We start from the raw sequence: 22,115 nt of genomic DNA on the forward strand, positions 1-22,115 counted from the left end.
GTAAGGTTTTCTTTTGTATGAAAACCAAAGAAAAAATACAGTAATTGTTGATTTCTTACTCTTTTTCTGGTTTTGTTTTAAACTTGAAATGTAAATGTCTGTGTTATGCTGTGCCATTGGAGTAGGATCCATGCCCACATATTCAAGCAAGCAATGTATTGTTTTCCTGCAGTGGATATTAAGTGCTTTCATTGGAGTGGTTCTTTGTTTTACATTTATTTGTTTTTACAAACATCCAGGTCGATTCGGAAACTTGTATAATCTTTTCACTTCTAGGGAAATATATTAATTGCATGTGATAGTGAGAGTGTGATTTTTAGATGTTACTATAATATAATAAGTTTAATTATCAATGTATATATCTTTAATTTTAGATAGTACTTTATCTCACAAATGTACCTCAGATTGCTTGAAAAGGTCTGTAAATTGAAGGGTTTTTTTTTTTTAAATCATGTTGTGTTTTAAAATTAATCTATACACAAATGATGCAGCAAATAGCACCATTAAAATTACTATTTTAAAAATATTGGAACAGGTTTGGAAGCAAAAAGGAGAGGAATATAGAGTAACGGGATATGGTGGCTGGAGCTGGATTAGTAAAACACATGTCCACAGGTTCATGCCCAAACTGCCTGGAAATACTAACGCAAATTACAGAAAGTTGCTACCAAGTAAGTGTCTGCATTGCTTACAGTGTTTAAAATTACTAACATACTGCTTCTTACTGCTTGTTCAGTTATTCAGTAGTTATTTGCATGCAGTATTTCTTAAGTAGGCTTTATTGCAAGTAGTGTTCCAGAGGAGCTTTTGTGGATTTCTGCTAGTCTTCATGCATACAACCAGTTCGGCTATTGTAAACATTTCTTAGCTACATTGATTTGTTTTCATTTATGAAGTTTAAAGCTTTGTACAGCCTTGTTTAAATTAAAAGTAGATAAATCTTACATAGATAATCACAAGCAACATCTTAAGTATTGGTGTACACGTACACTTCTTTCCCTGTTTTGATGGTGTGTTTTTTTAAGAAAAGCTGAACACAGACTCCAGAAAAAATAATGTAAATGAAACATTTTTATCTCTAGTGGGCTTTTAGGTAACTTTTTTAAATTCAGTGTTGCACTGATCTTAATCTGTGATGCTACCATTGTATATTTGTTTCTCTTTCTGAATTTCAGTAATGATTTGGTGATTTGAGAGGTAAACTTACGTTAAAATGTAACAGTGTATGAAAGATATTCTTAATAATTGTAACCATTTCATTTGTTAGTAGCAAAGAGCGAAGATGAAAAATGCAACTTGGATAAACGAAAAGGTTCAATTAAGGTAAAAACGGAGAAAGATAAAACAAAGGATTCACATGATCTGCAAGCAAAAGACAAAGCAGATGTTTCGGAGACCTTGGCGAAACGACAAGTGAAAGAGGAGTCGAGTGAAGAAAAAGTAGAAGTTGATACAATTTGTGAAAACGTAGATCATGCAAAAGACAAAGGTGATTTACTCAGTTGTGGTAAAACTGGCAATTCGTTACAACATTGTAGAAGCATAGAACCTCAGAAATAACTATGGGAAAGCTGTGTAACAGGTTTTGTCAAGCCATTTAAAATGTCTTGGTTAAATGATTGATTGTTTATTATCCCTTGTAGTAGTGTCTGCTGGTTTTGTTCCCTTTTTCTTGGAATCTACTGATATGATAAAATGTCCATTTGTTTCCTAGTACTTGCTGTAAAAATATAGTTTGGTATTTGTTGTTAGGGGAGCTTTCTGATTGAGTCGTTATTTCTTTTCACAGCGGACAGAGAAGTGGATGGTGAAAATGATAAAGCGATCAAGGAAGAACCTATGGATATCGATGATGTAAAAACTGAATCCCCCATAAAAGATGAGGATAGTCATTGTAAGCGGGATATAATCAACGTCAGTGAGGGATTTCATTTAAGGACTTGCTACAAAAGGAAAGTAAAATCATCAAAATTAGATGGACTACTTGAGAGGCGAATAAAACAATTTACACTGGAAGAAAAACAACGCCTAGAAAGGATAAAACTGGAGGCTAGTGCTAAAACAATAGGCGTTGGATCTGCAAGCCCCCAGAAAAACATAGATGAGCTACAAATGAGAAAAGTAAAACAAGGAAGCCAGTTTGACATGTCGTCCCAAGATCAAACCTGTGTTGTAGATAAGACCCAAACTGGAGATGAAGCACAGGACTGCTTGCCTGTCAGCAGCATCTCTGGAAGCAAAACTGGTGGTGTAGATGAATCCTCTCTGTCTTTGACAAACAGGCTGTCTAAAAGAGAAGGACAGCTGCTGGATGAAGACTCACCTCAATCCTCTGAAGGTGAAAGCACCATTCGGAATGATCAGAAAGAAGACAACCCTGAACCTGTGGCTGCTGATAAGTGTCAAGGACAAGAGGTTGTTGGAGAGTCTGAGAGTACCTTTGCAGATGACTTGAAACAAAGAAATAGAGGTGGAATCAAATGGGATGGTTCAGAAACAAGTGAAAAACTGCCTATTACCAGAGTATCTCAGCTGGGGACAACTGAGAGCAGCTGTAGAAAAGGTGCTTTGACTGCTTTTGAAGAAAGTGATTCAGAAGGGAATTCTGAACAGCAGAGCAAAGATCCAGAAAACAATTGTATGATAAAAAGCCATATTGAACCAATGTCCTCTCAAGAAAGTGAAATGGAGGAAGAAATTCCTTCAGGAAAGACTGAAAGTAAATCTGAAAACAATGTCATATTTCACCAAAAATCATTTAATAAAGATCTAGAACCATTTAAAACAGAGCTGAGTTCTGAAAGAAACCTTGAAAGCCAAACTCTGGAACGCATGGATGAGGTAGAAGCTGATGAGGATTTACGGAGCTCTAAGGTAACTGAGGCTAATGGTCAAAAGAAAGGTCGGGATCTGAAAGTGGAGACAAGTACCATAAACAAATATCATGATCAGACAAATAATGTTACTGACAAAAAGAGTAATAAAGATGACGAAACTGAGACGGACTTAGGAAAAGTAAAATCAGCATTTCAAATGAATGGAAAAGACAGTGACATTAAAGTATTACCAAATGATGACTGCTTAGTTAAAGATCCCTGTGAGGCTAAGGCAGGTGGTGATATTGAAGAGAAAGTTAATAATATTAATAAATCCATGCCAGAACATGAAATAAAACCTTTGGCTTTTAAAGAATCTTCAGTAAAACCATTCATGAATGGTGACATTGTGACAGAGGAAGCGAAGGACAAAAATAATGTGGACCCAAAGTCACATCTGCAGAGTTCACCAGAGTTTGAGTCTGGAGAGAGTCTTCAGCCACCAGATGAAGTTCCCAAATGTGTGCAAAAAGCTGAAGAAAAACAGCTTTCTCCCGAGAGATCTGCCATTGTTGGCACTGCGTCTGTGCCAACGCATACTGTCTGTAAAGAAAATAATCTGAATAGTGAAACAGAATCTATGGAAACTGAAGCAATTGAGGATAAGAAAGTGGTTCCATCGCCTGTAACCTCGTGTGAGGAATCTAGCCTGAGTAGTGACTTCGCTGATCAGAATGGTGTGCAGACATATAAAATGGAAAATATTAATGGAGAGAGTAAAATAAAAACTGTTATTACTGAAGTGACTACCACAACATCAACTGTGTCTACAGAATCCAAAACGGTGTTTAAAGTTGCGGAGACTGTAGCCTCCAATGATGAGAAAACCACAGTAGTGTCGTCTACAGAAAACTGTGCTGTATCCACTGTCACTACCACCACCACTGTAACTAAGCTGACCGCTCCGGCTGCAGACAGCAACGCTGACGTCATTTCTGTGCAAGAACATAGTAAAATGGTGGTGACAACAACGGTAACCGATTCACTGACCACCCCAGAAGGCACATTGGTGACTTCCATGACTGTCAGCAAAGAGTATTCTACGAAAGACAAAGTGAAGTTAATGAAATTTGCAAAACCCAAAAAAACTCGTTCTGGAACTGCCTTACCATCTTACAGAAAATTTGTTACCAAAAGCAGTAAAAAAAGCATATTTGTTTTACCTAATGATGACTTAAAAAAGCTGGCCAGAAAAGGAGGGATCAGAGAAGTTCCGTATTTCAATTATAATGCGAAGCCTGCCTTGGATATCTGGCCCTATCCATCCCCAAGGCCAACTTTTGGGATCACTTGGAGGTAAATACTGTACGTTTGTGAGGAAAAGTTTAGGATGTGGTGAAATTAATTGCATTTTAAAACACAAGTGGTATACATGTTTATGTCAAACATGCAAATGTTTCTATTTGTTATTCAATGATTTTACTTATATGTATTGCTCAGTAACGGTGAAATGGAAAGGCTGTGTCCCGTTGGTTCGCTTAGGTATTTTAAATAGGTTATTTATTTTAAAATATAACTAATACTGTATTGTTAGGTACCGACTTCAAACAGTAAAGTCATTGGCTGGAGTGAGCCTGATGTTGCGGTTGTTGTGGGCATGTCTCAAATGGGATGATATGGCAGCAAAAGCTCCACCTGGGGGAGGAACTACACGCACAGGTACTATTTCTTAAAATTTCTAGGTTTCTTGGTGCAGAAGCTCTTGCTGTTAATTTTGAGTGTTGCACTAGTTCCAAGCAATTCTATAACAGCTGACATTTGAATTTTTTTAGTCAGCAGCTTGTACTTGTGCTGTTTCTTTACCTTGAATATATAGGGTTGATTGGATATTGAGCTTTTAATTGGTTTTGTATTTGTATTTTGTTATTGACGTATTGGGACTAATTTGTTGTAGAAACATCTGAAACTGAAATTACAACTACAGAAATAATCAAGCGAAGAGATGTTGGTCCATATGGAATCCGGTCAGAGTACTGTATAAGAAAAATAATTTGTCCCATTGGTGTGCCAGAAGCTCCAAAAGGTACATCTGTTTAGATACCTCTTTTTTTTTTTTTACCCTTCTCATAAGCTCTCACAGAAATTAAGGTAACTAGTTCATTATATTAATTCAGACCATCAAGGGAGGAGATACGGCTTGATATGAACTGGTCATTTGCCTGTTCAGAACAAAAGATGCATTTAACAAACTGACATGATTTATCTGAAGCTAAAAGGCTTTCCTGTTTATAAAATGAGACCAAAAGAAAGACTAAATCTTGATTTACAATTTAACTCTGTTTTATGATTGAGCTTAATGTGTGTGTTTTGACTGTTCTCTAAAGAAACTCCAACACCCCAGAGGAAGGGACTGCGATCAAGTGCACTAAGGCCAAAAAGGCCAGAAACACCCAAGCAAACGGGCCCTGTTATAATTGAAAGTTGGGTAGCAGAGGAGGAATTGGAACTATGGGAGATCAGGGCATTTGCTGAAAGGTAAACAAACTCAAACGATCTTTTATGGAAAGCAGTTTTAATTTCCCTGTGTATTTTGAATAAAACTTCCCAGTAGAGAACACAAACTTTGTGGCTACAATCAGTAAAAGTGAATCTGGGTTCCATTTTTACTGTATGTTTTGATAATAATATCTGGCTTAATGCTGCAAACTGTTTGCTGGTACCAATACCACCTTATGTAGATCTTACAGATTTATTAGAACTAATATTAATTTTTCCATGCTTAAGAACTATTTGCTCTCATATGTTAAAAGGCTGTTACTGTAATGCATGGGAAGGCTTTAGCTACTTTAAACAGTATGTGTTTAAATACTTCTACAATACAAAGAAAATTAATGTGTACGAGTAAAGTAAAGGTAAATTCAACCTGAGAATATTCAAGTTATGAGATTAATATTTTCAGTGTTGCATGCTTAGAGTTGGAACAATGTTTCTGAGTCTCTTGGAAATGCTTGTTAATTAATGATATTACGGAGATTATTTGCGGTCTCAGATGTAAATATAAATGCCAGTTTTGAGTAACAGTTTGCTGTAAGGTGTTGCAGTAGTTTAACATCAGAATATTTCAGCGATGTTGCTTGCAGCTTCAATAGTTTATTTCAAAACACTTTAAAAGCCAGTTTTTCAGTTTGTTTTTTTTTCCTTCGGTCTTGAAGCTCTTATGAGAGCGTTTAAACTGGATAATATCAATCCAGTTTGGGTGGGTTTTGTGTGATGGTGTAACTTACTGCTGGTTGTGTCTTTGGCAGGGTGGAGAAGGAAAAGGCACAGGCAGTTGAACAACATAAGGTTAGTGAACAGAAGTCGGCAGAGGAATTCAAGGCCCAATTGGAGGCTCAGCTAAAACACCAGCGATTGGCTGCCCAGCAGGTGGGGGAGCTATTGGTGGTCCCACCTGTCAGCCCAGGCACTGGTTGTCCTCACACATTAGAAGGAAACAGTTTAGCCCTGTCTTACACCATTCTCAGATAGTTTCCACCTCCTTTGCAACCTAAGCCATCATGCAGCTCCCACTGTGTACATTCATTGTTCTGGAATGGGGTTGACACAAAGATTTGTTTTCAATTCCCTTTTTTATTTTTTCCACCTGATTTATAACGCATATAAAAAGGTTAAGTTTGTTTCCATTTTAAAAGAAGGCTGAGAATCACCAATCTCCGGGTAAGGTCAGCAGCATTCTGTAGTGTGATGGAAAGCTGACTTGGGAACACAAGTTATTCCTCCTTCAATCAAATTGAATCTTTTGAGTTTTACCCTATCAAAAGTTGTGCGAATAAAACCCATAGATAAATTACATGTGTGTGTGTATGTATAGATTTAAGTGTGTGTATATAAATGCGGGCAATTAAAATGAGTAAACCCAAAGCCATGTTGGTATTCCACTTAAATTATTAAGAACTGTGCTTTATTACTACATACTCCTTTTTCTTTTCATCTTCCCTGACCAAAATACATTCCCTGTGAATGAGTATTTCTGATTCACAGGCAAACTCATCACTGAAATTTTAAACTAATAGAGAGATCATTTTAGTAACACCGGGAAGAATGTTATTTATTTGGGATTTTAAGAGCTTTCTGATACCGTCCCTTCACACAATGGCTCTAAATTAAATGTACCTTCCTGACAGTTAGAGCAGAGAAGGTTGCTGGGTAAGGTAAGGGATTTCGATCCAGTTTTTTTAAGCAGGCTGAAAACTGGATTTGCAGTTACTTTCAAAAATTACAGCATTTTATAAAATTGCATTCTTAATGGTGAAGCACCATGACACAGTCTCTTTTTTTTTTTTCTCCTGTAACTGGCAGAATCTCAGCGCAGACAGCTCTAAACTTAGGAATGCTAGTAATAATTCAGTGTTAATGATGGTCTGCTTCACCTACTAGGTTTACCAGGTCCTTATAATGATCTGCTTACTGAAATTGATGCAGGCCCTGTGCACATCAGATGGAGATTGTTTCAAGTTTTTTTAACCTTTCAGATTAAACCCAGTCTAAGATGTTTTCTTCAGAATAAAACATGCAGTGCAGCTAACGTAAGATGAGATTTTAAAGATGTTATAAAGGAAAATTTCTGGCTGTGTGCTATCAGCATACTTATAGCTCTGCAGGTCAAGGAGTCTCACGCTGTAGAGTGTGCAAGCAGCATATTCTTCAGTCCTTTACAACCTGAACTTAAAGTCCTACCAGAGCCCTCTATTTTTCAGTACTGGGAAGAGACAGCATTTGTTTTACAGCATCTGAAAATGTTCATTATCCCTTTGTTTGATTTATTTTTTTTTCTACCTTCTGTAGAAGCGTCTGGAACAGCAGAAGCAGCTGCCTGCAGCAGGTGTGGTCACTGCCGTCACCACGGCCAGCAGCACCGCAACCACTGTCTCAACGCCACAGAAAGTTGTGGTGGGCCCTTTAGCAGGCCCTGTGCCCACCGGAACCAAAGTCGTGCTTACTACAAAAGTGGGTTCTCCAGCTACAGTAACATTCCAACAGAACAAGAATTTCCATCAGACTTTTGCTACTTGGGTTAAACAAGGCCAGTCTTCAACGGGTAAGTATCAATTTATCATGGAAAGAATGTGTGATAGGATGAACTCCAGCATAGCGCATACATCTTCTCCAGAATATTTAGCATTATTACATTTCTTGTTATCTTTGCTCTTAACTCTCTTGCTATGTCAGTAGGACACTTCTGAGATAACACCTGTCTAATTTTTCCTTGTTCAGACTTGTGGGTAGTCTTTATTTCTGACCTGTCTCATTTATTACTGACAGTTGTTGTCCTAGTAATCATTGATAACAAAAGCTTTCTGTGCTGTAACTTACGTTTCCAAAGAAACTTTACCAGAGAAAGAATAACGTGTTCCAAAAGGATTGTAATAATAATCCTGTAGTTTGCTGTTTCATACTTGAAAAAGTCATTTCATTGACTAATTATTCTGCTCTAAACCTGCCTGTTCTGTGTGCCTCAATAGCCACTAGCACAGCTGCCACTTCAGCCACAACCATTGCCAGCACAGGGCAGACCTTCCAGATCTCAGGGAGTCCAGTAACGATGGCAGGGAAAGTGATAACTAAGCTGCCACTCCCTGCAAACAGCAAGATTGTTGCCGTCAATGTGCCATCAACTCAAGGAGGTAGGGGAAAGGGAACTGAATTAAAACTGTATTCCAGCTTGCTGATTAATTCTCCATTGACGCTGTTTTCCCAGTGAAGTAAACTGTGACTTGAAGGGGGAAAAAGTATATATATACATAAGTTTCTAGAGCTTGTTCTCCCTGTGCTGTATATTTGTGTCGATAGGGGAAGAATGCAAGTTTTTTGCCACTAACTTAGTCTCCATTTCATAGTCACATTTCAGAGTGAAGCATGCCTTTTTTTTTTTGTTGTTGTTCTCTAAATTTTACATCAACAAAACCACCTTCACAAAAAAATGTTGCTGTTCTTAGTTATTAATGCCTGCATCTGCTCCTCACTGATGAGCAAGCATTTGGCTCCAAACAAAGATTAGCATTTTTATTTCTTGCTTCAAGAAGAAGACTTAATGCTTTGAGATTTGTGAACATATTTTGAACAGAAACGCTCAATTCTCTGCCTCCATTATACTTAGCATTTGAGGAAATCATGAAGGTTCCTAGTTTTGTATTTAATTTTCTTACAGGACAGGAAAAGCATTACCCATTTTCTTCAGCACCACAAGCTTGCAGGTGTTAAAACTGGTCTCCTACATTTTAAATTAATCAGATTATAACTTTTAATGCTTGTACAATACTAATTTGTGGCACCGTGTCAAAGCAAGGACTTGTTTGCAGCTACTGTCAAACTGTTCTTTGTGAAGATTCACTCTTTCCTTAATCTTTCCTACAATGCCTCTTTCTTGCCTTAAAATGTAGTTGAACTATCGACAACATATAATGTGAATTCTTTTTACGATATGACAGAGGTCCTACCAAGAAATGTTGAAAGACTCAAAGGTGTTGCAGAAATCTGGAGGCTGATTTCTAAATGTCACCCTGGAGTTGTGTTTATTTCTTTTGCTGTCAGTTATGTCATTAATAAATTCTCAATTTTTCTTTAATTAGGTGTTGTTCAAGTTCAGCAAAAGGTATTGGGTATCATTCCATCAACTACAGGTGCAAGTCAAACATTTACTTCATTCCAGCCAAGGACAGCAACTGTAACCATTAGGCCAAACACCACAGGGACATTAGCAACAACAAGCACTTCGCAAGTAAGATGGTTTTCTGGTTATTTAATACAAAAGAATGTGTATGCATGTATATGACTAGTCACTTTTCAATGTGCTTGCTCATCTCAGCAATAGTGTTTATGGATCGGTTATTTCAAGGAGATAGAACAATTCTCTCCAGTTGGAGAAATTAATAGTTTAGAGCTTGGTAAGCTTAGTGGTGTGAGCAGAGATGAAAAGATATTGGATCTGCTTGCATCCTGTCACTTTTTTCTGTATTTAAAAAGAAAAAAAACTAAAAAAAAAACATTTTAACCAAACTAACCCCACAAGTTCAGGACGTATCCGAGCAGCCTTTCTCACGAGTTTACCCGTGCTCTCCGTTTGGTGTATGTAGGTAGTGCAAGGGACACCGCTCCGCCCTGGCATGGCTGTAATACGGACACCACTTCAGCAGTCGACGCTTGGAAAGACCATCATTCGAACACCTCTAGTGGTGCAACAAGGTATTCTTCCAGCCAGTAGGTTCATTTTAATATTTAAATTGCCAGTGTAAAATCAAATCCATAGTTTGTTTCTTCATCGATACTTTCTGTATCATGTGTCCTAGCATAAAAATACCCCTTGTTTACGTGTGCCTTGTCACAAATGCCTGTTCTGGCTTTTGAATGTGTTGCTTGCAGGCTTTGCTAGTATTGTTCATCATTAACACTGGGAAATCTCATGTTTATTTTAAAGTCCATTCATTTGAAAACAAACAAAAGTTTACATTAATTGTGCATTGAGAAAGACTTTCTTTTAAAGGCAAGTGTTTGAAGTACTCTGTAAGTACGTGAATTGAAGTGAAATAGAAAACATTTTGCAGACATTTTTCATTCAATCACACAGACAAATGGTTTATAAAGAATATTTGTGTGCAAACTGCACTGTTTGCTTCACTTCTTTGATTTTACACTATTGCGAATTATTGTGACCCAAAGGTTTGCTGTGCAAATGGTAAAAAGGTTGGAAACGTGTTTCTTATCATAAATTACTGTCCCGCAGGTCAGACACAGCAAGTGGTGACTCAGATAATCAGGGGTCAGCCTGTCTCAACTGCAGTTTCTAGTACCAGCACAGCTTCTTCTACTTCTGGTCAGAAGACCATCACGAGTCCTGGAACGCCACCGCAGCAAGTGCAGCCACAAAGCACGTCGCAGCCCCCTCGCCCTCAGCAGGGCCAGGTGAAGCTCACTATGGCCCAGCTCACCCAGCTCACCCAGGGACAGGTAAATTAGTTCACGTGCTCTGGGTATGAAAATGCGCTAAGACTTAGGACAGATCTTATCAAGTCTTTGGATTTCAGCAGTGTAGTGTGTCTGCTCATAAATTTATGTTTCAGCCTTCATTTAGGATGACCAGTAGCATAATTGCAGACTGAAAGAAGCTTAAATATTCTCTGTAAAGTTTTAAATACCTCTTCCTGTTGTGTTCACTGGTAACTTAACAAGTCTCAGGAAAGTTTAGCAGTGTGAAAAACAAGTCTTTGCATTAATAGCAGTAAGGGACTTAATTATTTTGTATGGCCTATTTTGTAGACTTTCAGAACATAATGTTCATTCCTTGTCTTCGAATTTGTGTGAAGATTTAGTTGTCATTTATGCTATCCAGAGTCTTGGAGGAAAAATTACCCTATCTGGAACTGGAGGAGGAAAAAGTTGTTACAGCTTCTGCTCAGATCATGATGGTCTGTTGGCAAAAACTAAGTTTAGAGTCAAGCATAGGGTAAAAATAGACTTCTGCAAGTTATCACAATAGTTGTTCTTCAAATGATAAATAATATATATAAATTATTGTAATATACAGCTGCGTGTTGCCAGATGAGATTGTTCTGTGTGGAACAAGACTCAAGAGTTCACTCCCACACCAAGAGACTCAGAAGGGTTTTTGTAGGGATCTTAATCTGTTCTTTGTGTTCACAAAAGGTTGAGTTCTGCACCTAGGTGTTGGGACAATACCCTGCCTTCTCTGTCACCAAGTTGAGAGTGATATCATGAGCTGCCTAAGAGTTAGCTGAAGCAACAGAAATTCACGTTACAGTGCAGACTGAACAGTCAGTCATGAAAGCTCACGGATAGGTAGGATCTGATACATGGTTAGGGGATGTTTTCAGTGCAGAGAACTTTTACGCACTCTTGGGATTCTTGAGAACACAATTAGTAGTATGTCTGAAATTATCCATGCTTTCTATTGTTTATAAATTCTAGGAACAAACATTCCATTTTAGCTGCTTTCTGGCTAGAGTTCTTGTAAGTATTTGAATGAAAATGTGTGTAACTTACACCAACACAGTAATCTGTTGATAATAGAATTGTTGAAAGAGTATTTTAATATTTCATGATCTGAGATGAAAGCTTTTCGGTTTTATGAATAAGATGTGTGGTAAAGTATCGAGTTCTGAAATCCAAACTCCTGATATTTCTGATTTTCAGCAGTCTAATACGTACACTACTTATTCATCAATATTAACTTTTTTTTTTAGGGTGGCAGTCAAGGATTAACTGTGGTAATTCAGGGACAAGGTCAAACTACTGGTCAACTGCAATTAATCCCTCAGGGTGTGACTGTAATACCTGGTCCAGGGCAACAGCTTATGCAAGCAGCTATGCCTAATGGTACAATTCAGAGATTTCTTTTCACCCCGTTGCCAGCAGCTGTGACTACAGCTAGCACAACTACAACAACAGTTTCTACTTCAACTTCAGGTAAGCACTGTTCTGTTCAGCAGAAAAAAGCTTCTAATTTTGGTTGCATGAGAGTTTTTATGCAGCCAGAGAAGGTCTCTTATTGCGGTGAATTTGTTGGCAGTGCATTATAAACTTAGAAATTCTGCATAGAGCTTTACAGTAGTTCTAAAAGGTTCAGTTTAGTAAGGCTCACGTGCGTGTCTTTGAAATGAGTGGAATGCTTGTTTTTATCCTTAACAGCTACAGGGGAACAGAAGCAAGCTCTACAGGCACAGCCAACGTCAGTGTCGCCATCGGCCCAGCCTCAGAGTCAGCAGCAAGCCCAGCCTCAAGGGCAGAACCAGAGCACTCAGCCTGCGCCGCTCGCCCAGCCGCAGGTGCCTCAGCCAGCGCTTCAGCCTGAAACTCAGACCCAGCCTGAACCTCAGCCTCCTATTGACTCTCCTGTCACACCTGAAGCACAATCATCTAAATCTCCCGTTCAGTCTCCAGCACAGCCCCAGGCTCAAGGGCCGTCTCCAGCGCAAGTACCGAGCCAGCCGCAGACTGCAATCCTTCCACAAGGCCAGTCCCAAGTCCAGCCTCAGCAACCAGCTCAGGTGCAGACTACAACCCAACAACAGATTCAGATGCAGCCCCATGCTCCCATACAAATTCAAGCTCAGCTGCAGCAATCTCAGCCTCAGGTTCAGACTTCGGTCTCAACCCTTCCAACTACTCAAAGTTTAAATCAGGTTCCTGTGCAATCCCCAGCTCGTCCTCAGCTGCAACTTCAGCAGCCTCCAACAAAAGTTATTACAGTGCCTCAGCTTCAGCAACAAGTCCAAGTTCTCTCTCAGCTTCAGTCACATGTTGTGGCTCAGATACAAGCCCAACAAGGCAGTGTGCCCCAGCAGATCAAGCTTCAGTTACCTATTCAGATCCAACAAACTAGCCCAGTACAGGCTCACCAGATTCAGAATGTGGTGACAGTTCAAGCAGCTAGTGTTCAGGAGCAGCTGCAGAGAGTTCAGCAGCTCAGGGAGCAGCAACAGAAGAAAAAGCAGCAACAGATAGAAATTAAACGTGAGCACACCCTTCAGGCTTCTAATCAAAGTGACATTATCCAGAAACAGGTAAAGTTAACAGAAGGAAATGAAAACTTAATGAAACAAATCTCATTTTAAATGCCTGTTCTTGTTAACGATGTTGATACATTTGAAAGGCAGTTAATTTGATTCTTTCCAAGTTAGTGCACGATTGCTTTTGGCAACTTAATTAAATATTCTTAAGTTAATTCAGCACATGAGGTCGATTGTACCATGTTTGCAGTCTTCTGGCACCTTGATTCAACTTACCACTAGCTGCTGGGACAATGTATCTTTATTCTCAGTTCAGGAAGGTTAGATTGTAGGTAGGAGAGCTGATGTTCACAACACATGTACAGTGCTTTCATTGCCTGCTATAGGAAACTGAGGTTTCAAAGAGGTATCTGAAATGTAATACTGTTGGATGGCTGCGGGGCTTAAAAAAACCCCATCTATATATATAAAAAAATAGACTTTTACCATTTTGTAAAATAAAACAACCAGTCACTGCAGAAATACTGTCAATTTACATTTTGTCCCTAGGTTTAAACTGGACATAAGAAAATACCCTACTCTCTGTGGAGGGTGGAGGTGGCGTTAGTTTTCAATTTCCTCTCCAATTTTCAATTAACTGCTTTAAATAAGCACCGCCCCCCAGATAAAATCAGTTCTATTTTGTCACTTACTGAAATAACACTTCAACTTTTTCTGTGTCCTGGTTCTCCCAGTAATATGAAATATTGGCTAAAGCTTTCATGTTTTATTGTGGATTCTGTATCATCCTGCAGGTGGTTATGAAACAGAATGCTGTCATAGAACACTTGAAACAGAAGAAGACACTGACTCCAGCTGAGAGGGAAGAAAATCAGAGGTGAATATGTGTGCATCATAGTGCATCTCCAAATGTGCAAGTTTTACATTTGTAACATCTTTTCATGGTGATGTAATAAACCACTGGTTTGCAAACACCTGCTTAAAAATATAGCTGTTATAAAATCAGTTAAAGTAACATTCAGAAGTAAGCTTTGGTAGGAGTTTTCTAGGGGAAGGGGAGGAATGATTGCTGCTCAAATCAGTTAAATGACATTGGGACTGGCCCTCTTGGGCCAAACAAGGGACTTGATCTCTCTTAGTGGTGTTGTAGTGAATAAATATGAGTGGGAGCAATTTGTGTCAGTGAATTTACCTTGTACATCTTAAGAAATGTAATAATTTGGCTTGCAACTTGCAGAGACTGGAGAGGAAATTACTCTGCGTTCTCAACTGGGGATGAGCAGGCGGCTCAGCCCCATGTCCCTTTTTTATTTATTTCTTCCCTAGAATGATTGTGTGCAATCAAGTGATGAAATATATTCTGGATAAAATAGACAAAGAAGAAAAACAGGCAGCTAAGAAACGAAAGCGAGAAGAGAGTGTGGAACAGAAGCGTAGTAAGCAGAATGCTACTAAGCTCTCGGCTCTGCTTTTCAAACATAAAGAACAGCTTAAGGCTGAAATATTGAAAAAAAGAGCACTCCTGGACAAAGATCTACAAATTGAAGTGCAGGTAATGACAGTTACTCTCAACGACTAATTTGTTTTTAAGCTAGGGAGAACATTTCTGTGTTAATACTTAATTTATCTGTTTGCTCAGTGAGATTTGAAATGAACACACGAAGAGGAAGTTGTGGTTGCAGATGTGTGGATCCCTGCAAAGCCAGTATATGTCCTTTTTATGCTGCTTGTTTTTCATCTGGACTGAAGTTACCTTGTTTCCTGAAACAAGTCATAGTGGGCCAAGAGTATTAAGGGAATTGTAGGGTTAAGCTCATTAAAAAATTTGCACATCTAAATGGCTTCAATTATTTTCTTTTGGTTAAGCATGGGGGTTTATGTCTAGATTTTAATGCTGTCCTGGAATAATCAAATGGTGTGTCTCCCTCTCTATTTACTCTTCTAATTTACTTCAGGAGGAGCTAAAGAGAGACTTGGCTAAAATTAAGAAAGAAAAAGAGAAAGCCCAGGCAGCTGCTGCTGCAGCAGCGGCTGCAGCTGCAGCAGCCGCAGCGGCTGCACCACCACCGCCACCACCACCAGTGCCACCACCACCACCCCAGCAACACGCAGCGAGCGTCACCTCCTCCTCCTCCACCACAGTCCCGACACCAGTATCCTCCCAGAAGAGAAAGCGAGAGGAGGAGAAAGAGTCATCAGCTTCCAAGTCCAAGAAAAAGAAAATGATTTCTACTACCTCAAAGGAAACTAAGAAGGACACAAAGCTTTACTGCATCTGTAAAACGCCTTATGACGAATCTAAGTGAGTAACGAATGCCACAGCCTCTTACTCTGTGTTCTTAGCTTTAGATCTAGCATTTAGCTGATAGCGCAAGGTAGCTCTAGAATTGGAGAGAGAGTATCAGGTGTTATTGCAGTTTACACTAAGGTGTAAAGAATAAAGTCTCTGTTTTCCACCAGCAGTTACAAAGCTCTTAACATTCTTGATTTATACTGTGGATGTATGTGATTTATATTTCTACTCGTTTGCATGTTTCCATTGTATGACCTTTCTGTCTCACATGCACATACTCTTTTTTTTTTTTCTTTTTTTCCTCCGCTCTGTTCTTTCTTTTGCCGTTTTGCCTCTGCCTCAGAAGCAAGTGACAGTTTGGGTTGAGTGATTTCTTGGGAACAAGTAGCTGATGTTCTTTAGAAATAGCTTTGGTACCGTCTTCCGATCAATGCCTCTTTCTGTAAGTCAGTAGCCAGTAAAGGGTGTTCCAAGTTACTGGACCGCAGTTCACTTTGGACAATGTTTCAGGTAGAAATGTTTTCCATATGTTATAACTTACATCCCATACTCATGAAAAATGAGAATGTGAGCATTTGCCAAAGTGAAAACTGCAGTTCTCTGTACTTTGATTCTGGCTGTGAATGAGGGAAAATATTTATGCTACATACAAAGTTTGTGAGGACATCAGTAAGTGGTGGCGTGGAGGACTCGGTGGATTGCACGGGGACAATGTCATGCATGCCTGCTGAAGCTAGAAGTGACTGACATCAGTAGTTGTAATGGTTCACATCTGATAGCTCCGCAGAGGTGTGTGTAAAGTACATTTGACTTCAGACCAATGCCAAGTGAGTATATACCTGCTCAACAAGTGAAGATACCTTAAAGGATTAACTGGTGCCATTGGTGGTGGTTTAAATGCTGATAATAGAACAAAACCATTGGAGTGGTGTTTTCACTCCAGTAACACTTCATCCCAAATTTAGGGCCAGGACCAGGGGATCTCTTGAGGTTCCTTGCAGCCTTTTTTTTTTTTTAATTTTTTTTTTTTTAAACGAAGTTCAGGTTCAGTTTTTTTGCACCTTGGTTGTTCAGTAGCTCTGTTACATCAATGTGGCACTGGGGCCACGCTCTGTCCCACCATCAGGGCAGCACTAGCAGGCTGCTGGTGCGCTGGTGGGGAGCTCTCTGCTAGTTCTGAGGGGTGTCACCCATCTCATTTAAAGAAAGAACACTGGGTTAGGCTGCTGTCATCCAGTAAGCTTAGGGGGATACCCTGTTCTGGTTTTGTTGTGACACAAAACAAAGGTCTGTGTTACTGCCTTTGCTGTAAGTGATAGAACCGTCACAGAAATGAGGCGAGATGAACAAAGTCTGTGAGCAAAAGGATTTGGTTGTCATACTCATTCAAATGCCCACTGGAGGCAGCAGAAAGAGTAAGACTGTGAAAACTGTGGTCATAGAGAGAATTTTGGAGGCCTGAATAGAGAACTGTGCTCAAATGCACAGAATAAAACTTAAAGAAAGCGAAATGTTCATAACTTAGCAGTATCCTTAGCAGTCTGGTTTGGTTCTGCTGCTTTGCTTTTTTCTGAATTCTGGATTTTACGTTCTTACAAATGGGGACTGCGCTGTCATACTGCATTATCCTTCCACTATTCGGAAAGGGATCGGTCAAGTTGTAAAACAGTTTTCTATAAACGTTTGTTTTTATTTTCATATATGTATAGGCATCAGATACTCCTTTTTGTGCTGGTGTCTCTCTTCTACTTCAGAAAAGATAGAAATGCTGCTTGAAAAGCTCATTTGTGGTATGCTGTGCATACCCGATGCATTTTGTTAGGGTGTAGTAAATCCTCAAAGGTCATTCTGTGCTGTGTATTTTATTGCAAATCTCTTACATTTAGTTCTCATTCGCGATACTCCCGAGCTGTAGGGATTTGCTCTTACTGTGTTCGCAGCTGGTCAGCAAGGGTGTCCTAAGATTCCTACTTAGGTTGCAGCTCATTTGTTAAAGCATAACATGACACCTGTTCCTGTTCAAGGACAAGATTTAGCATCCACACCTAGACATAAGTGTGCTTCCAGGTCATGGGAAGCAGGCAGGAATAGGGTCTGCTTGGGAAGAGGACACGGGCCGAGGCGCTGGTCATTGTCAGAGGAGCTGTGTCTGTCCATTCTTTATGGAAGGTTGGGTTGTGTTTCTTCCAGGATTTGTCAGACTGAAAATGAAGAGAAAAGGCACGATCTGATTATCGAGGATGCATGTAGAGGCCCAAGAAGTTAGAGGTGCCTGCTCTGTCCTGTTGCTGGTGTGTGGGGAGGTGCTGGCAGGCGGAGGAGCGAGGGTGGGAGTCGTTCAGACAGCAGCACGTGATTGGTGGGCTCCAAAATCTAGGAAGGTCGAGGTTCCGAGTCAGCTTGCTTTTGCTTAGGCAGAGAGAATGGATGTGTACCTTTGCCCATCTGGTTGATCGTCACTGGCCATAGGTGTGTTTTGAGATCTCCATACACAAAACGTCCAACATCCTTGCATAATACTTTACAGTTCCGTCACATCATTCTGTGCAAGGTCCCATTCCCATGACTCTGTACCTGGTTCCCTTCGCTTTGTGTCATACCATACCTGGTTCCGTCACACAGCTGTGTCTGACAGGAGACATTATTCTCTGAAGAATGGTCCACGTTCCAATTTGTTGCAATTTTGAATAGTTTAATACCTGTTTTTCAGTGCCCCCCTTAAAAAAATATTAAAACTATGACAACAATGTCCTGACCCTAATTTCTTTTGTCCCACGTTATACCGATATGTACCCTACACACGGCTGGTATGCATGTTCTTTGTAGTTTACTCGTAACTCCTAGTTGGTGTTTGCGCTTTGCTTTTGTTTTTTAAATTAACTGAGACCTACATTTTCAAATCTTAAGGAAATGTTTCAGTGGCTTCTGAGCTACCATTTTGAAAATGTAAATCTTTTTCTTTGGCCTTGTCTTTTTGTGCCTTTTACGGTTTTTCACACGCACATCGGAGACACGCATTTTTAGCCCAGTTCTCTCCAAATCTGGTTACAAATTGATGTGCATTTTAATGAACTGTCAGTTGAAAACTGGCCTTATCGGCAGGATAGCTGCAGCGTGAGATGTTAGTTTGTAAGGATAGAGTGCTAGGAGGCAGGGAACCAGAAAACTGAAGCAAATAGGCCAGCCAGAAAACGCATCAGAGAGAAGTGCAGGGATAAGTCCATGCCATTTGAAATGACAATTACATTGTCATTTTCATTGTGAATGCTTTTAGGTTCTATATTGGCTGTGATCTTTGTACTAACTGGTATCATGGAGAATGTGTTGGCATCACAGAAAAGGAGGCTAAGAAAATGGATGTGTACATCTGTAATGATTGTAAACGGGCACAAGAGGGCAGCAGTGAGGAGTTGTACTGTATCTGCAGAACACCTTATGATGAGTCGCAGTGAGTTCTGATCAGAACCTCTTATTTGATGTTCAGGTGGCAAAACTGCTCTGACTGTGGTTTCCTCTGCCTTGCAAAGAAAAAAAGACGTTACTCTGCATATGTTGTATTCATTCGTAATACCAATTGCTTTTCAGTAATTGCCTTCCTCTCCGAAATGTTTCTGTACAGTAATTGCTTAGGAAAAGTGACGTTTGCAGGATGTCAAAATGTATGGGGTTGGTTCTTACAAAAAGAAAACACCATTTACTTTAAATTTGGATTGATTTTCTTTTTATTTTTTTTTCTTTTCATTTTTTTTTAAACGAGGGTTGGTTAGAAGGCAAATGTAGTATCTAGTGGATTTCTTTTGTGCTTTAATCTGATCTGGATGGAAAGCCTAATTTCCATGTGGGGGGATGGGTTGGTATCTCTTACTGTAAGGCTTTGTGTCTCAGAGTTCTCTGTTCACCTCCAAGACTGGAGCTTCCATGTGAAAAATGTTGGATGCAGTGAAACCAAAGCTCTAGTTGTAGTCCAGTTTGCACAAAATTTATCTTGAATTGGTTTGCAGAGGTGGTTGGGTGAGACTTCTGGCATTACACTGTTCCTTTCGACTCTAAAGCAGAGGAATGCTTTTTGAAATCTTGATTGCTTGCAAGTGCCTAGCATCAAATTCAGGAACTAATTTTGAAATGGTCTGTAATTTAGCCTGTTTGCAAATGCAAAAGCAGTTTGAATAGTGTAATTGAAATGTGTCAGTCCGAAATATCGTGTTACAGTGTTGTATTTAATTGTGCCAAGTAACTGCTTGTGTGCAGGGGATTGCAGGTTTAAGTGTTTAAATGAAACCTTTCCATTAAGCTGATCGAGTCACTAACAGTTCCTTGGATCTTGCAGATTTTACATTGGCTGTGACCGATGTCAGAACTGGTATCACGGGCGCTGTGTTGGCATTTTACAAAGCGAGGCGGATCTCATCGATGAATACGTGTGTCCGCAGTGCCAGTCCACAGAAGATGCCATGACCGTACTCAGCCCGCTCACTGATAAGGATTACGAAGGTTTAAGAAGAGTGTTACGGTCCTTACAGGTGAGAGCAAGGATGGCAGCGAAGGGGAGTGCTTTGCTGTACAGGGCAAATCTCAGGAGTCTTGGAGGTTTTGACATCTCGTTGAGTAGTTTTGAGACTTCCTAGAAAGGAAATAGCGAAGCGTTTCTCGCGTGTGTGACAAATGCCAGTGTGTCAGCTGCAAATGTGGTTGGCATTATAGTGCTGAGGACTATTTACAGTAATCGTATATCACTGCTTCTGAGTCAGAGAAACTAAACAATCTCTGCAGTGGAAGGCATTTAAATGAAACAGGTTTGCTTAGAATGTGAAAAGGCCCTATCTGCACAGAATGCAGAAGGTGCAATGTTCTCTTCTCAGATGAGGTTTCAAGGTTTCTGTGATTTCTGATCTACACTTCCTGTACTTTAATCTCAGAGTTATTAGAGTTCAAGCGTTCTCACAGAAAGTTGCTAGCAGCACGTAAGTGATGACATCCTGATAATAAGAATTGTGTCGCTGTCTGTTACAGGATGTTTCTGGTTTATCTGTGCCTCTTCGGCTACAACTGGGAAGAATTTCTCAGAACTTTGATAAAATAATTGTGTGGAAACAGAAATCCTCAGACAGTCATATTTTGCCTTGTCCTATATTTTGCAGACACTTATGAAAACAAGTTAATTTTGGAGTACTTGAAAGTGAGAACAATGTGAAGCACTCTTGGTAAATGTATCACCTATTTTCTGTGCAGCCTGGTCAGCACAGTATCTGGTTGTGTCTGAATTTCATGTGGTTTCCTGTTTTGAAGACCAAACTACTTCATCATTGACATTGAGCTTTGAAACCTGACCCAGTCATCAGACGAAAACTAGACACCTTTTCATTTAATGCCACGCTTCTTCCTTCAGTTCAGCTCTAGGGCCCAGCAGATAGCAGTGTAATGCGAATATTTAGCTACTAAATGGTGCTAATTGAACTTACATGGGGTTTTGTAATTACATCTTGTTTTCCTGACAGGCTCACAAGATGGCGTGGCCGTTCCTAGAACCAGTAGATCCCAACGATGCACCAGATTATTATGGTGTTATTAAAGAACCGATGGGTAAGTGTTTCTGAGCAATAGGATGAGCGAGTGTCAGTTTTAATTGAGCTCTACACAGTGTGCGTAGGTGTTTCAGGTCTCTGAAGGAGACCTACTGGTGTCACCACCTCACGCCCCGTGTTCTGGGAAAGCCCCTGACCCAGACAGGCTTTTTTTCCCCCCAGTCTGACAACGTGCATGCCTGGATGCCTGGTCAGGATGAAAAAGTCGCATTTTAATCATCTCTGGTTCCTTTCCAGACCTTGCCACCATGGAAGAAAGAATCCTGAAGCGCTACTACAAAAAGGTCACGGAGTTTGTGGCAGATATGACCAAAATTTTTGATAACTGCCGTTACTACAATCCAAGTGACTCCCCTTTTTACCAATGTGCAGAAGTTCTCGAATCATTCTTTGTACAGAAACTGAAAGGATTTAAGGCAAGCAGGTAAGCTGAATCGTTCCTAATCACAGATGTTCTGTCGTCCCCTGAAATCTCCTTCATGTTTTTATAAGCCTGCCCTGTGTTCATACAGGAATTTGCCTCTCCGTGCACTTTCCTGGGCAACTGCTTTTCTTTTAAAGGGGAAAAAAGTCTGTTCTGTAATAGCCAGCTGTTGCTTTCAAAATTAAATATGATTTTGTGGAGGTTACTTTGTAATGTTTGTTAACAATGGGTTGATTCGTATTTGGGTAGTATCATAAATGTAGAGTATTTGACACTTTAAATCATTGCTGCAGAAAATTTCTTGGGATTCATTTCTGATGGGGACAAATACTGTCTTGTTCTGAGATTGGTCTGCTGTGCACTGAATATTTTTCAGATGCTCAAAAGAGCTGCTAAGCCTTCCATGAAGCTTATAATCCAGTGATAAAAAAATTTAAAATGCTTCAGGTTTTACTACCTTCTCTTATATTTTTATAA

General features: G+C 39.7%; 1 protein-coding gene across 6 annotated transcripts in view; it reads left to right on the plus strand.

Annotated features, from left to right (window-relative positions):
* Nucleotides 1-22,115, plus strand: part of BPTF (bromodomain PHD finger transcription factor) — a 47,413-nt gene that overhangs the window by 22,881 nt on the left and 2,417 nt on the right. Inside the window, exons 11-31 of one of the 6 annotated variants that reach the window (XM_069872742.1) lie at nt 536-671; nt 1,268-1,489; nt 1,790-4,172; nt 4,411-4,535; nt 4,771-4,899; nt 5,201-5,351; nt 6,122-6,242; nt 7,662-7,914; nt 8,339-8,500; nt 9,446-9,594; nt 9,950-10,058; nt 10,597-10,820; nt 12,074-12,296; nt 12,519-13,393; nt 14,134-14,216; nt 14,666-14,891; nt 15,295-15,641; nt 18,907-19,080; nt 19,960-20,152; nt 21,128-21,212; nt 21,452-21,638. In XM_069872742.1, coding sequence (XP_069728843.1) covers nt 536-671; nt 1,268-1,489; nt 1,790-4,172; nt 4,411-4,535; nt 4,771-4,899; nt 5,201-5,351; nt 6,122-6,242; nt 7,662-7,914; nt 8,339-8,500; nt 9,446-9,594; nt 9,950-10,058; nt 10,597-10,820; nt 12,074-12,296; nt 12,519-13,393; nt 14,134-14,216; nt 14,666-14,891; nt 15,295-15,641; nt 18,907-19,080; nt 19,960-20,152; nt 21,128-21,212; nt 21,452-21,638 — 6,557 coding nt within the window. Of the gene's footprint in view, nt 1-535; nt 672-1,267; nt 1,490-1,789; nt 4,173-4,410; nt 4,536-4,770; nt 4,900-5,200; nt 5,352-6,121; nt 6,243-7,661; nt 7,915-8,338; nt 8,501-9,445; nt 9,595-9,949; nt 10,074-10,596; nt 10,821-12,073; nt 12,297-12,518; nt 13,394-14,133; nt 14,217-14,665; nt 14,892-15,294; nt 15,642-18,906; nt 19,081-19,959; nt 20,153-21,127; nt 21,213-21,451; nt 21,639-22,115 lie in introns of all 6 variants that reach the window. The other 5 variants (XM_069872741.1, XM_069872743.1, XM_069872744.1 and 2 more) reach the window with 5 other exon arrangements.

This window comes from Phaenicophaeus curvirostris, chromosome 19 (assembly GCF_032191515.1).
Source record: "Phaenicophaeus curvirostris isolate KB17595 chromosome 19, BPBGC_Pcur_1.0, whole genome shotgun sequence".
Classification (NCBI taxonomy): domain Eukaryota; kingdom Metazoa; phylum Chordata; class Aves; order Cuculiformes; family Cuculidae; genus Phaenicophaeus; species Phaenicophaeus curvirostris.